The sequence below is a fragment of the Lissotriton helveticus genome, chromosome 3_1 (assembly GCF_964261635.1).
Source record: "Lissotriton helveticus chromosome 3_1, aLisHel1.1, whole genome shotgun sequence".
NCBI lineage: Eukaryota > Metazoa > Chordata > Amphibia > Caudata > Salamandridae > Lissotriton > Lissotriton helveticus.
In genome coordinates this window covers 155,600,420-155,612,547 of record NC_136061.1, presented here as the reverse complement: position 1 = coordinate 155,612,547, position 12,128 = coordinate 155,600,420, and the positions used below count along the sequence as shown (strand labels likewise).

The 12,128-nt window shown below is 50.8% G+C and overlaps 1 protein-coding gene across 4 annotated transcripts in view; it reads left to right on the top strand.

The window, feature by feature from the left end:
- Positions 1–12,128, top strand: part of GTF2IRD1 (GTF2I repeat domain containing 1) — a 1,361,292-nt gene that overhangs the window by 684,447 nt on the left and 664,717 nt on the right. For all 4 annotated transcript variants that reach the window (XM_078679432.1, XM_078679431.1, XM_078679429.1 and 1 more), the window contains one exon: positions 11,949–12,090. In XM_078679432.1, the coding sequence (XP_078535558.1) occupies positions 11,949–12,090 (142 nt within the window). The remainder of the gene's footprint in view (positions 1–11,948; positions 12,091–12,128) is intronic.

Genomic DNA, 12,128 nt, shown 5'->3' with positions numbered 1-12,128 from the left:
GCTGGAGGGCGGGGTTGGATAGGGAATAGTTTCATTTTCTATCCAACACCTTCCCTACTGTCAACATGGGCTGGAGTTGGAATAGAAAATTAAACTATTCCACTATCCAGCGCCACCCACCGAAAGTCGTTGTAACGACTTTCGTTGTAATCCCCGCGTTGTAATGGCATGCGGGGTAAAAGCCCTCGTTGTAATGACATACAACCATTTCAATCCTGTCTCTCAAACTGTAATTAAAAAGAAGTCAATAAGCATGTCGTAGCCCTACAAAAAAGGTAAAAAAGGTAACTTGCATATTGCTCCAGTGAATCTTCCTATCCCTTCCTCTTTTGTTCAATACCGATGTGTGCCCCTTTGGACAGCATCTGCGCATGTTACTATTTTCATTATTACATGTACTCAGACTTCATCAGGAGCCACATCTGGCTGGAGGCTGACTACAAAAGTGATATTATATTCCAGACTGCCTGGAAGACAAATTCCTATGGTTGAAGTCTTCTTTGCAGAAAAGGTGAAAATTGTTAGAGTAGATCGTTGCACTGTTTCCTTTCCATGGCTCAGTCCCCTGAGGGGACCACCTTCTACAGAGCAAATATTGTTCGATTTAGAGATGCTCTTAACCCATAGATGAAAAATACTGACTAAGGGAACTCCACTGAAACATTTTCTTATCCCTGTTTTTAAAAATCTAAATACCTGAAGTAATAAGGAGGCTATGGTTTGAATACAGTAGCTACTCTCAGAAAGTATGTTTCAGGTAGCCTTGAAGATCAGAAAAGATTTCGAAAATGAAAGGTAATTGTGTATTAATTTATAAGACAATGCCCTATTTATTATGAATTTGTATTTTTTTTAAACATGTTTTAAATATACGTCTATAGCTCACTTGTATCTGAATAAAGAATTTTAGGTAGCAGGCTATCAAACTATTAATTTAGAATTCTTAGGAACGTCTCTACCTAATTCAGGGCATCCCGCAGCACGGACCTAACCCGGTCTATGATTTTTTTTTTACATCTAGACTATGTCAAAAAGCACTAACCTTTTACTTTGGATCGATCACTAACAAGGCAGTCTACCGTCTCTCACTGCCATCACCACTACTGACATACAATGGGAATATGAAAGCAAATAGTAGAAACCAGGTAAGGGACCTAGGGTAAGGGGGACCAAAGAGACAGCAGACCACCAATGTTTTCAGGTCGAAGTGGGTATCTAAAAGAGATAGGTAATCAGCTGAAAAAGTCCTACATCTAACCAGAACAGTGATAATTTACATATCACCACTAAGAAATATGACTACCTTTCCCATGACAACATATACATAGCCTGTATAACATATCTTGACATTAGAATCCCTCCTACTCCATCATAGGAACAAATCTCAAGTAGTCCAAAAAACACAATAGTTCTCAACAAGACTTGATTTTCAGAATACTTCTCTGTATTTGCAATGTTATCCTCTATTGGATCTTTCATAGATTCACATGCTTGAATCATCCCCGCCGTCGAGGTGGGAGTAAAATTATAATAGTAGTAATTCATATCATCACAGGCAATAATGCATTGCACAGTCAGTGCAGTAGCCCATCTATATCCTTTTGTAAAATAACCAAAGTTGAAACAGCAAATCGGAATCAAGCACCTTCCAGAACACTCCACAGAGAGGTAAGACCCTCAGATTTTCTACTGCACGTCGTTGTGACAGGAAGTCTCCCTGAGCTGTGCTCAGTTTTTCTCTTCATTTTGAAGTACATTATGTATGATTCTTCTAAATAAAAAGGCTCTTCAGGCCTTCTGGGTCATGGGAGAAGAAAAGGCTGCATTTTAAGATCCCCACAAGGATTGCATGTATTGCCTGTACCCTCTTCACAAAGTAAAGGACTGTAGAATCTGAACAACCTTTTCCTCTAAGACTGTGAAAGACAGAGAAGGTAGATTTCTTACCTGGCTGGAAAGGCTACAAGCAAAAACCTCTGTACTATCTGATGAGGAAGGCAGTGTTCGTTCCCAGGCATCAGTCCAGCTATCTAAGAAAAGAGACAGATCTATGGAATCCCCTGAGGGCTATAAGAAATCTTTAAAAAAAAGGCCCATCATGAGTCTGAGCATACAGCCACTAAAACAAGCATTTGCAATGCAATAGGTCTCGCATTATTTAAATTTGAGCTACTGGCATTGCTAATAATAATGCAACACCAATAGATCAAATTTTAATAATGCGAGACCTATTGAAGCGCATTCTATGCGTTTACTCCAGTGTCTTTGTGATGGAGTAAATTAGTAGGAGGTACGTGTGAGCTTTAGTGGTGTATGCTATCTATGTCAAGTGGTGGTACGTCTCGAAATGCTGACGAGCTCTATCGTCCTTGTCTGTCTTAATGCTATTCATCGTATCGACCTCCGAAGGATAAATGGCCGAGTTGTGCCCTTTGTAAAGAAAACTGCAAAATTAGTATTATTTGTGCGCCTGTTTCTGTAACCCAAACTTTAATACTGACTTTTTAGTTGGTTGTGGTAAAACAGATCGTATTGGAATATTTAGTGGCCTGTGCTGTGCACAATAGCCTTTGCAGCTGGGGTAGTAATCTATCAACCTATCTAAAGCTGTTTAAAGTATTTGTTGAGCATTTTTTGTTATTCAAAATAAAGACCGAAAATCATCTTGCCCTGACCGGAGCGACCCGCTGAATATTATTTGGCATGTTAATGCAGACCTGTGGAGCTGGTCATATTGCTGTCGTATTGACCGTTAGGAAGGTGGCGCTGCTGTTTCACCAGCCACAGGCAGGTAGAGGGCTCTGTATAGGCTGGGGGGGAAGGGGGTCAGGGTAGGCCCATTCCCCGCAGGGGTCTGCGGGGACCTTATCAGGAAGTAGTGAGTGATGCTTTGTGTCTGGGATGTGATTAATGGCTGGGCTCAAGGGGGAGGGAGTCGAGGGGCCATTATCACACCAAGTATGTCTACAGAGGAGTCAAAGATCACTCCAGCAGCTGGGGCAGTGTGTGTAACTTGCAGTCCATCCGTGGAGCGAGGGGAGGGGTCGCATTGCTGGCACTTCGATGAGAGGTTATTGCATCTCTTCACCAAAACAACAAGCACAAAAAAAAACAATTGCCTGTGTTAGGTGTGTGCTTTTCCCGAAAACATAACTGAATAACACTAAATGAGATACACTGACACCTTATCATATACAGTTATGATTTTAAAGTCCACCTTAGTTAACCTGCAGTGAAGCTTGTCTGTAATGTGCAAATGCATGCATGCAAAAAGGCAAAGGAGAACACTCCTTGGCCTACAATCCGCAAGATGACTTTCACTGGCCCCAGGTAAGAGAGAACCAGAATTTAACCTCCTTTCCGCGCGGTCGTGAAAGCAAAAGTGATCGCGATCAAAGCAAAATACCTACATTTCTCACTCCCTGTCCCCCGTGGATCCGAGCTTGACGACGGACCAACCTCCCCTTTTGACGCGCCCCGTGCAGCTCAAGAAAATGTGTCTAGCAGTCAGAGAGATAGATTTTCAAAGATGTTTACTCCAACAACCTACAATCTGCTTAAAATTAAGAACGCATGGCGTTGTTTGCCTACACATCCCCTATATGGTTCTGGTCATGTGGACTGGTGGTTGCTGCTCCACTCCTTCAAGCAGGCTTTTGGGATATGAAATCTTGCAGGTTTACCATGTCTGCCCCAAAATCAGGGCGAAAATAACCTTATAGTTAGAAACAAGGACCTTAATAAGCAGCGGAATGTTAAATAGCAGACTTTGAGCATCTGCAACTAAAGGAGAAGATGTAAAATACATTGGGTGCAACTTGTTTATTCAGTAAACAGGGTGCAGCAGAGCCGGGCCGAGGCGATCCCCGGAAGTGAGGCCTGTCGCCGAGCCGGGAGCCCCAGCGGGCCGCCCTGCGGAGCCAGCCGGCGGTGCACCCGGAAGCCCCAGCGAAGCCACCGGAACGACCGCAGGGGAAGCGCCCCCCAGAGCGAGCCGATCGGGAGGCGGCGGAGGAGCACACTATGGCGGGCCGGTGAATCACCGGCCGGAACACACCACGCCGACCCGGGAAGCCCCAACTACGCGACCCCGGGGTTTCGGGGGACGGTGAGGCCTGCCCCGGAGCCTGGGCTTCTGGAGCCCTCCAGTGCGCCTCAATCTGTCCGGAGGGTCGGCGCAACGAACGAAGAGCGCACCACGGCTCCCTGTGCTGCCCGGGCGGGCTGTGGGGACCACACCACCACCCCCTTCTTCAGTGGACCTCGGTAGGCCTACGGAGCGAAGGCGACGGTCGGCCCAAGGGCCTTGATTGCGACGGGGCCCTCCCTCCTTCATCACGCCTCGCACCGGAGCCGGGCCGTGGCCCTCCCCGGCGTGGACACTCCAAGTGACGGGCTATAGGCCTGGGGGGAACATTGAGCGGCTCAAGAACTGCGGTGGGGGGGCATCGGCCGCGAGAGACATAGACCTGTGCCACTTCTGTCGCGGTGCGGACAGAGGCCATCCGGGCCCTTCCAAGCGGCCCCACTCCTACAGCTCTTACAGGGGTGGAAAGGCAGTGTGGCCTACTTACCTTTGTCCCTAGACGCTCTCTTCCTCGTGGTGGGCCGGAGGTGATATCCCGCGTTCGGAGCGGACGACGGCACCCACATCGGAGTGGCGTCGCGGAAGAAGGCCCACAGCTGAGCTCAGTTCACGGAGTGCCGCAGCGAGGAGTGCTGACGCGTGCATCTCGGCCCACGCTGCCCAGAACCTTATCGGAGCCCTTTGTGCCGCGGTCCACGCCTGTTGCTGGGATGTCGGGCAACCGAGGGGGTAAGAAAGGTGACCGCACCCTGCCTGATATGTTGAACAGAGTCGCCCCCAGACAGGATAGGAACCAGCCCGCCCCGAGCCCTCCGTCCAGCTCTCGAGGGGCCGAAGGTGGGGAACCCCCGGTGACCCGATCTTTCCTAGAGTCGTTGTTCAGCACCCTTAGGGAGGACTTCCAGGCGCTGAAACAGGAGGTGGCGGGGGAAGTCCGTGAGGTGCGGCGAGAGGTCGATTCCCTTGGGGAGCGAGTGACCGTTATGGAAGAATCTGGCCACACCCGTGATGATGAGATAACGCACCTGCAGCAGGAAGTTCTACGGCTCAGAGACCAGCAAATTGACCTCCAGGCCCACGCGGAAGATCTCGAGAATAGGTCCAGGCGCAACAACATTAGAATTCGGGGCGTTCCTTCTGGAGAAGAAGGGGAAGACGTGGCTGCGTACCTGGGCGGTATGTTTCGCGACATTTTGGGGGAGCCTGGAGACTTCCCGATGAGGATAGACAGAGCACACAGAGTGGGGCCACAGCGACGAGCCTCTGCACCAGCCCCAGATATCTTAGCCTTCCTGCCGGATTTCCCCTTGAAGGAACGAATCCTACGCGAGGCTCGACGCCGGCAACGGCTAAGTTTCCGGAATCATCCAGTGGCGCTGTTTCAGGACTTATCCACGATCACCCTTCAAAAGCGCAAGTCCTTCAAGATAGCCACAGACTTCTTGAGAGAACACGGCACACAGTACTCCTGGGGCCATCCCTTTCGGCTCATCTTTCGCTGGAACGGCACCTTGCATCAACTCCGGTCCCTTCAGGACACTTGCGAGGTGCTGGGGATCACAGCTACAGAAGCCGACACTCCTACGCCCTCCCAGCGGCGCGTCACCAGAGGTGGGTGGCAGATTGTCCGACGGCGCCGGCCCACTGCTTTACCTGCGCGACCGGACTCACCCACGGTCAGAGCTGAAAGGGACGACGCAATATTGGTGGTTTCCAGAGACACGTCGTCTGGTGATGTGGCCCTAACGGCCTGAGCACACTCCGGGGGGAGATCTTGATGGCCTCATCTTCATAGCAGGTGCGGGGGTTCCGGGAGGGAGGGGATGGCGGGGGAGTGCAGGAGGTGGCTGGACGTCCACTCGAATAACTTACCACAGACTTGTCCAATAGGGACTGGACTGGGACAATGACCTTCGTTCAAGGGAAGTTGGGGAGGTGGGGAAGTTGGGGTACCGGGTGGGGTGAGGGGGGGAGATGGTTGGGATTGGAGGGAGGGGTCTGGGGGAGCCACGGGTCCAGAAGTTTGGGGTGGAGTGGCTGGGTGTTGGTTTGGTTGGGGGTTGCTTGGAGGGGACTTTGGGATTTGTGCTGGGCTGTCATGTTTAACTGCTATTCCTCCTTTAGCCTCGCATTGCACGCATTGGGTTCCGGATCCGGTGCTATCGGGTTACCGCATTTGCTCGGCCTTATGCCGTTGATCCTCACGACGATCATTGCCGACATAGCCTCATTGCTCGCTGTTCTTGTGACGACTATTCATGGCCCTTAAGATAGTTACCCACAATGTGAAGGGACTGAACAACCCGGTTAAGCGTAGGGCGATATTATCCCTCCTTGAGAACGCCCAGGCGGATATATGTCTTTTACAGGAAACTCACCTCTTGGCCCGGGACTGCCTTAGAATGAGATCACCGAAGTTCCCAGTCCAATTTTTCTCCTCAGGGCTCACTAAGACGGCGGGGGTTGCTATCCTAGTCTCTAGAAGGTTTAGGGGGGAGGTCCTGCACAAGGTTGCGGAGCAGAAGGGGAGGCTCCTAGCTTATAGGGTCAAGCTGGGGGGTTTTTTGTTCACTGTAGGTTCCGTCTATAGCCCGAATGACCGCCAGGACCTATTCCTACACTCAGCCCTCGAACACATAGCAACTACGCCGGACAGACACATACTCATCGGGGGGGACTTGAACATGGTCTTTGATTCGCTCCTGGACAGGTCCACGCAACGACGCCCACACACAGGGGAGTTCTCGCAACTGAGTCACTCCCGCCTAGGTGATCTTGATATGCATGATTTATGGAGGCGCCTGCACCCCACTACCCGAGCCTATTCTTATTATTCCCATGCGCATAGGACATACGCGAGACTGGATCACATCCTAGTTACGGGGCCGATGGCTGCGCTGGCGACGGTTTCCGACATAGGGGTTCTCTCGTTGTCGGATCACGCCCCGGTGTCGGGTTCCTTTCAACTGCCGCCGATATCGCCCTCTCGGGGAGTATGGCGCCTCAGAGACACCCTGTTGCATAAGCCAGCGGTGGTGAAGCAGATACGCGACGCGATTTCTGCATACCGGTCCCATAATGATAATGGGGACACATCCCGGGCGACACAGTGGGCTGCCTTGAAGGCGGTGCTCCGCGGGCAATTCATCGCCGTCTCGTCTGCGGAGAATAGAGAACGACAGCGAAAACGGGATGAGCTTACGACCCAGGTGAGGGAGCTGGAGCAGATGCACCAGAGAACAGGGGCCCCCAGAGTTTGGAGGCAGCTTAAGGCGACCCGGAAATTGCTCTCCGCGCTAGATATGGACAGAGCGGAATATGCGGCGCTGCGCCTGAAGCATGCATATTACACTGGCGGCGATAGGTGCGGCCGCCTCCTGGCAAACAAACTCCGTATGAAACATCAGCGTATGCGGGTTGCGGAGTTATCGACTCCAGGCGGGGCGAAGGCTACGGAGGACCCTCAGATCGCGGAGGGATTCCGCCGTTACTATGCCGACCTATACACAGGCGAGCCCCCCTTGGTGTTAGCTGAGGCAGAGTACCTGGAGTCGGTCGAGCTCCCTGCTCTCACCCCGGAGCAGGCGGAGTACCTGGAGCGAGACATTCGCCCGGAGGAGGTGATTGCGGCTATCTCCCGGCTTAAGCATGGGAAGGCTCCGGGCCCTGACGGTTATTCCCCACTTTTCTACAAGACGTTCTGTCAGGTCCTGGTCCCTCTGTTGACGCGACTCTTTAACTCCTTCGCGGAGCCGGGAGCCATTCCTCCGGATTTACTCTGGGCGACGGTTTCGGTTATTCCCAAACCAGGGAAAGATAAGACCGAGTGCGGCTCCTACCGGCCAATCTCGTTGTTGAACGTGGATCTCAAGCTGTACACGGGGATCCTGGCGACTCGTCTGGCGCAATATCTGCCGGGACTTGTGGACCCGGATCAAGCAGGGTTTGTCCCCGGTCGGCAAACAGTGGACAACACTAAGAGAGTGGTGCACGTCCTGGAGAAGGCCTCCCGCATCCCTGGGGAACGCATGCTATTGTCAGTCGACGCGGAAAAGGCGTTCGACCGAGTACGTTGGTCTTACCTTGAAAGAGTACTTTGCAAAGTGGGTATAGGGGAGAAATTCCGCACACTCGTATTTAACTGTTACAAACACCCGGCAGCGGTGGTGCGGGTAAATGGGTGCAGCTCCGACCGCTTTGCGATTGAACGGGGGACCAGGCAGGGATGCCCACTGTCCCCGCTTCTTTTTGCTCTTTACATGGAGCCGTTTGCCCAGAGGATCAGACAGGACCCGAGGGTGACTGGCGTCCGGATGGGAGGCTACATCCACACCATTAGCCTGTACGCGGATGACGTGATCTTCATGCTTGAGGACCCGGGGAAGGCACTCCCGACTTGCATCGCCGAGATGGACGCCTTCGCCGAGGTAGCGGGCTTCAAAATGAATATGAGGAAATCGTCTGCCCTAGACCTCTCGCTGTCCGTTGCAACGAGACTTGAATTACAGAGGCGCTTCCCCATGAATTGGTCTAAAGATCTGATCCCGTACTTGGGTGTCTTGCTGGCGCCCTCCCTGCCCGCTATGGTGACGGCAAACTACACGGCATTGGGCAGTAAGCTGAAGGAGGAATTGACCCGCTGGAACAAGGGCACGTTGTCGTTGCTGGGACGGATTGCCGCAGTGAAGATGACTCTCCTGCCGCAGGTCCTGTACTTGTTTCGGGCACTGCCGCTTCAGCCACCGAAAGGTTGGATCCGTCAGGCACAGGCGGACATCGCCCGCTTTGTCTGGCAGGGTCGCAAACCCAGGCTTAGGAGAGCCTTGTCTACTCTGGCTCCGGAATCCGGCGGCCTGGGCATTCCAGATCTCCAAAAGTACTTTCACGCGGCGCAACTTCGGTTCTTCGTGGAGTGGAGCAAATGGGAATCTGACAGACACTGGCTGTTTCAGGACCAAGCGGTGGCGGGTAGGACTTTACAGGAGATACCCTTCATGCGCAGGGCTCATCGGCCTCGCAACCTTTACGCATCTCTGGTCACCCAGGTCCCGCTCAGAGTGTGGGATGCAGTCAACGCTACGCGGGAACTTACCACCTTCCCGTCGCCGCTTACGCCGTTGATCGGGAACCCGGACTTCCAGCCTGGGATGGAGCCTGGCGCGTTCGCTCTCTGGCGAGATGCCAGGTGCTGCGCTTTGTTTCACATGTATGGTTCAGAGGGGATTGTGTCGTTCCAGGACCTCAGACGGGATTACCACCTGCCTGAGACTGAACGTATGCGATATTTACAGGTTCGCCACTGGGCGCTGCAGCCGCAGGTGAGGGAGTTGGCAGACCGGAAACTTACACCCTACGAGATGTGGCTAGCGACTCGCTCCTCGGATGCCAAGCTCGTTTCGGACCTGTACAAGCTTTTGCAGCCCCCCACCTTCCACATCCATAACCCCGGGAGGGAGCGCTGGGAGCGGGAATTGGGGAGGGAATTGAGCCACAAAGAGTGGGATGACATATCTTACCGCGCACGCCACTCGGCTTACCACACTGGGCTCACTGAGACTTTCACTAAAATAACTACATACTGGTACTACACGCCTCAACGATTGCATGACATGAATCATGGCCTCCCAGATACCTGTTGGTGCGAGTGTGGACAGACTGGCACGCTCACACACATCTTATGGGACTGTCCGTTGCTGGATCCCTACTGGAAAGAGGTCTTAGATGAAGTTGACCAATGTTTTGACATTGAGCTGCCTCGCTTCCCAGCCTATATCCTATTAGGGTTACCCAACGGGTTGATGTATCCTCTGAGGTCCAGGAAGGGTAGGCAGATAGCAATTGCATTAGGCTCAGCGATACAGAACATACTCATATATTGGCGCACCACCACCATTCCCAACACTACCGGCTGGCTACACAGGTTATGGCACGTTCTAGGTATGGAGAAACTATCCCTCACAGTGGCGGGAGAGGTGGATAAGTTTGAAGAATTGTGGCACCCCTTTCTCACCTTATTGCAGTCGGAATTCAAGGAAATTACCTGTCCCCGGTACCTCAGGCTCATGCGATTGACATCCCTAACCACTCAGCAGGCTTAGTCGCCCTGGATGATATCTGTGAAGAAAGGAGGCGGTTTCACTGAAATGTTGACAAGGGCACATGACATTAGCTCGGCGCAACCCCGAGGGAGGGGGGGGGAGGAAGGAGGAAGGGGGGGTTCGGGGGGAGGGCAGGGAGGGGCAGTTACGTTGAGGGGGGGTTGGTTTTGGGGTCAGTCGTCATTGCTCCTACGCCTAGCATGTGGCTCCACAACATGTTCTGAATGTAATGTCTGCAATTCTGATGGCGCTCATGATGTAGAGAATCTTTTTGACGACGAGTTTATGTTGTATGTATTGTTTTCCTCCTATATAACTCTGCAATAAAATGCTTTAAACCTAAATGGGCCGGTACTGTCCAGTACTTTTTTATTTTGGGAGGTAGGGTACCGGCACTTCTCAAGAGAAATGCTATACTTTTAATTAGAGAGTACCAGCACTTCTCAGAAGTAAATAGGTACTCTGCTACAGAGTACCTGCACTTCTATTTTTCCATTTCAAGCACTGATGGTACCCGTCAACCTCTCATATTAAGGATGAATGATTATTCTTTCAATAACTGCTGGCTATTCTGCTTCAAGCATGTGAATCTATGAGAGATCCAATACTGGATAGGAAAACAAGTAACTTACCTGTAACTTCAATTATCCAGTATTGGTATCTTTCATAGATTCATACCCACCCTCCTCCCCATAGAGGGTTCCCTTCTTATTTTATAAATACTCTTGTCACCTGTGATAGAACACCTGAGGGTCTTGCCTCTCTGTGGAGTGTTCTAGAGGGTGCTTGGGGCTTATTGGCTGTGTTTTAATTTTTTTTTTTTTACAAAAGGATATGGGTGGACTATTGCCCTGACTGTGCAATGCATTATTGCCTATGATGATATGAATTACTACTATTAGACTTTTACCGTGAGACTGCCACCTTGACAGCGGGGATGATTCAAGCATGTGAATCTATGAAAGATAACAATTCTGGATAACTGAAGTTACAGGTAAGTACCTCGTTTTCTTCTCCAATAACCTTGAAGGACACTGTGAGACATGAGGAAAATGCTCCTGATAACTCAAAATGGTTGCTGCCTTGTCTTAATACTATGAGAGTTCAGGTACTGCTGGGAAGTATAGTCCCATCGTCGGGGATGGCCCACATTAGCGCCTATCACCCACGGTGCAATAAGCCCTTTCAACATCTGTCTACCACAGTGATCCTAATGGCACCACATACACACCCATGGCATATGCACCAGCAAGGTCTATCAACATCTGTCTACCATTGAGATAAAGCTGGTTCCTTTTAGGGACCCATTTCCCGTGGTTCCGCCTCTGTCTTCCAAAGTGAGCAAGATGACCTCACAGTGGGGCCCATAGCACATGGTTCCAGAAGAGCCTATCAACATCTGTCTACCACAATGATCTTGTTCTTTTCTAAAAAAAAAAAAAAATTATGTACAGTGAGGTATTGCTGGTTTAATGAACTACTTGGGAATGTCACTTTATCTGTGAAATGTTATTGAGGACCTGTATGTGTTAATGGGTCCTGTTTTGTCACACAAGTGAGTCTTTTGATGTTCCGGGTTAGCTATTCTTTGTTGTTTTGTTGGCTTTGTGTTTTACCTTTTGGTTACATTTTCATTACTCACAGTGAAAATGTTTGTTGCTAATCCTTTAAAGGGCAGACATGTTTAGTAGTTAATCATCTGGTATTTGCTGTGCTTGCTTTCTTGTTCGTATTCTGAACTGCAGTTTTTGATCTCCCATTAGTGTTCGGCCCTTTCCAAATTAAATGCCGAAGTGGCCTGTGTTGCTGTTCACGAAGAAAGCACGTTTGTGGTTGGGACAGAGAAGGGTAGAATATTCTTGAACTTGAGGAAAGAGCTTCAAACGGATTTTCAGAAGTTTTGCGGTGAGTACAATTGCAAGGGGAAATGTAGACCACAGAGG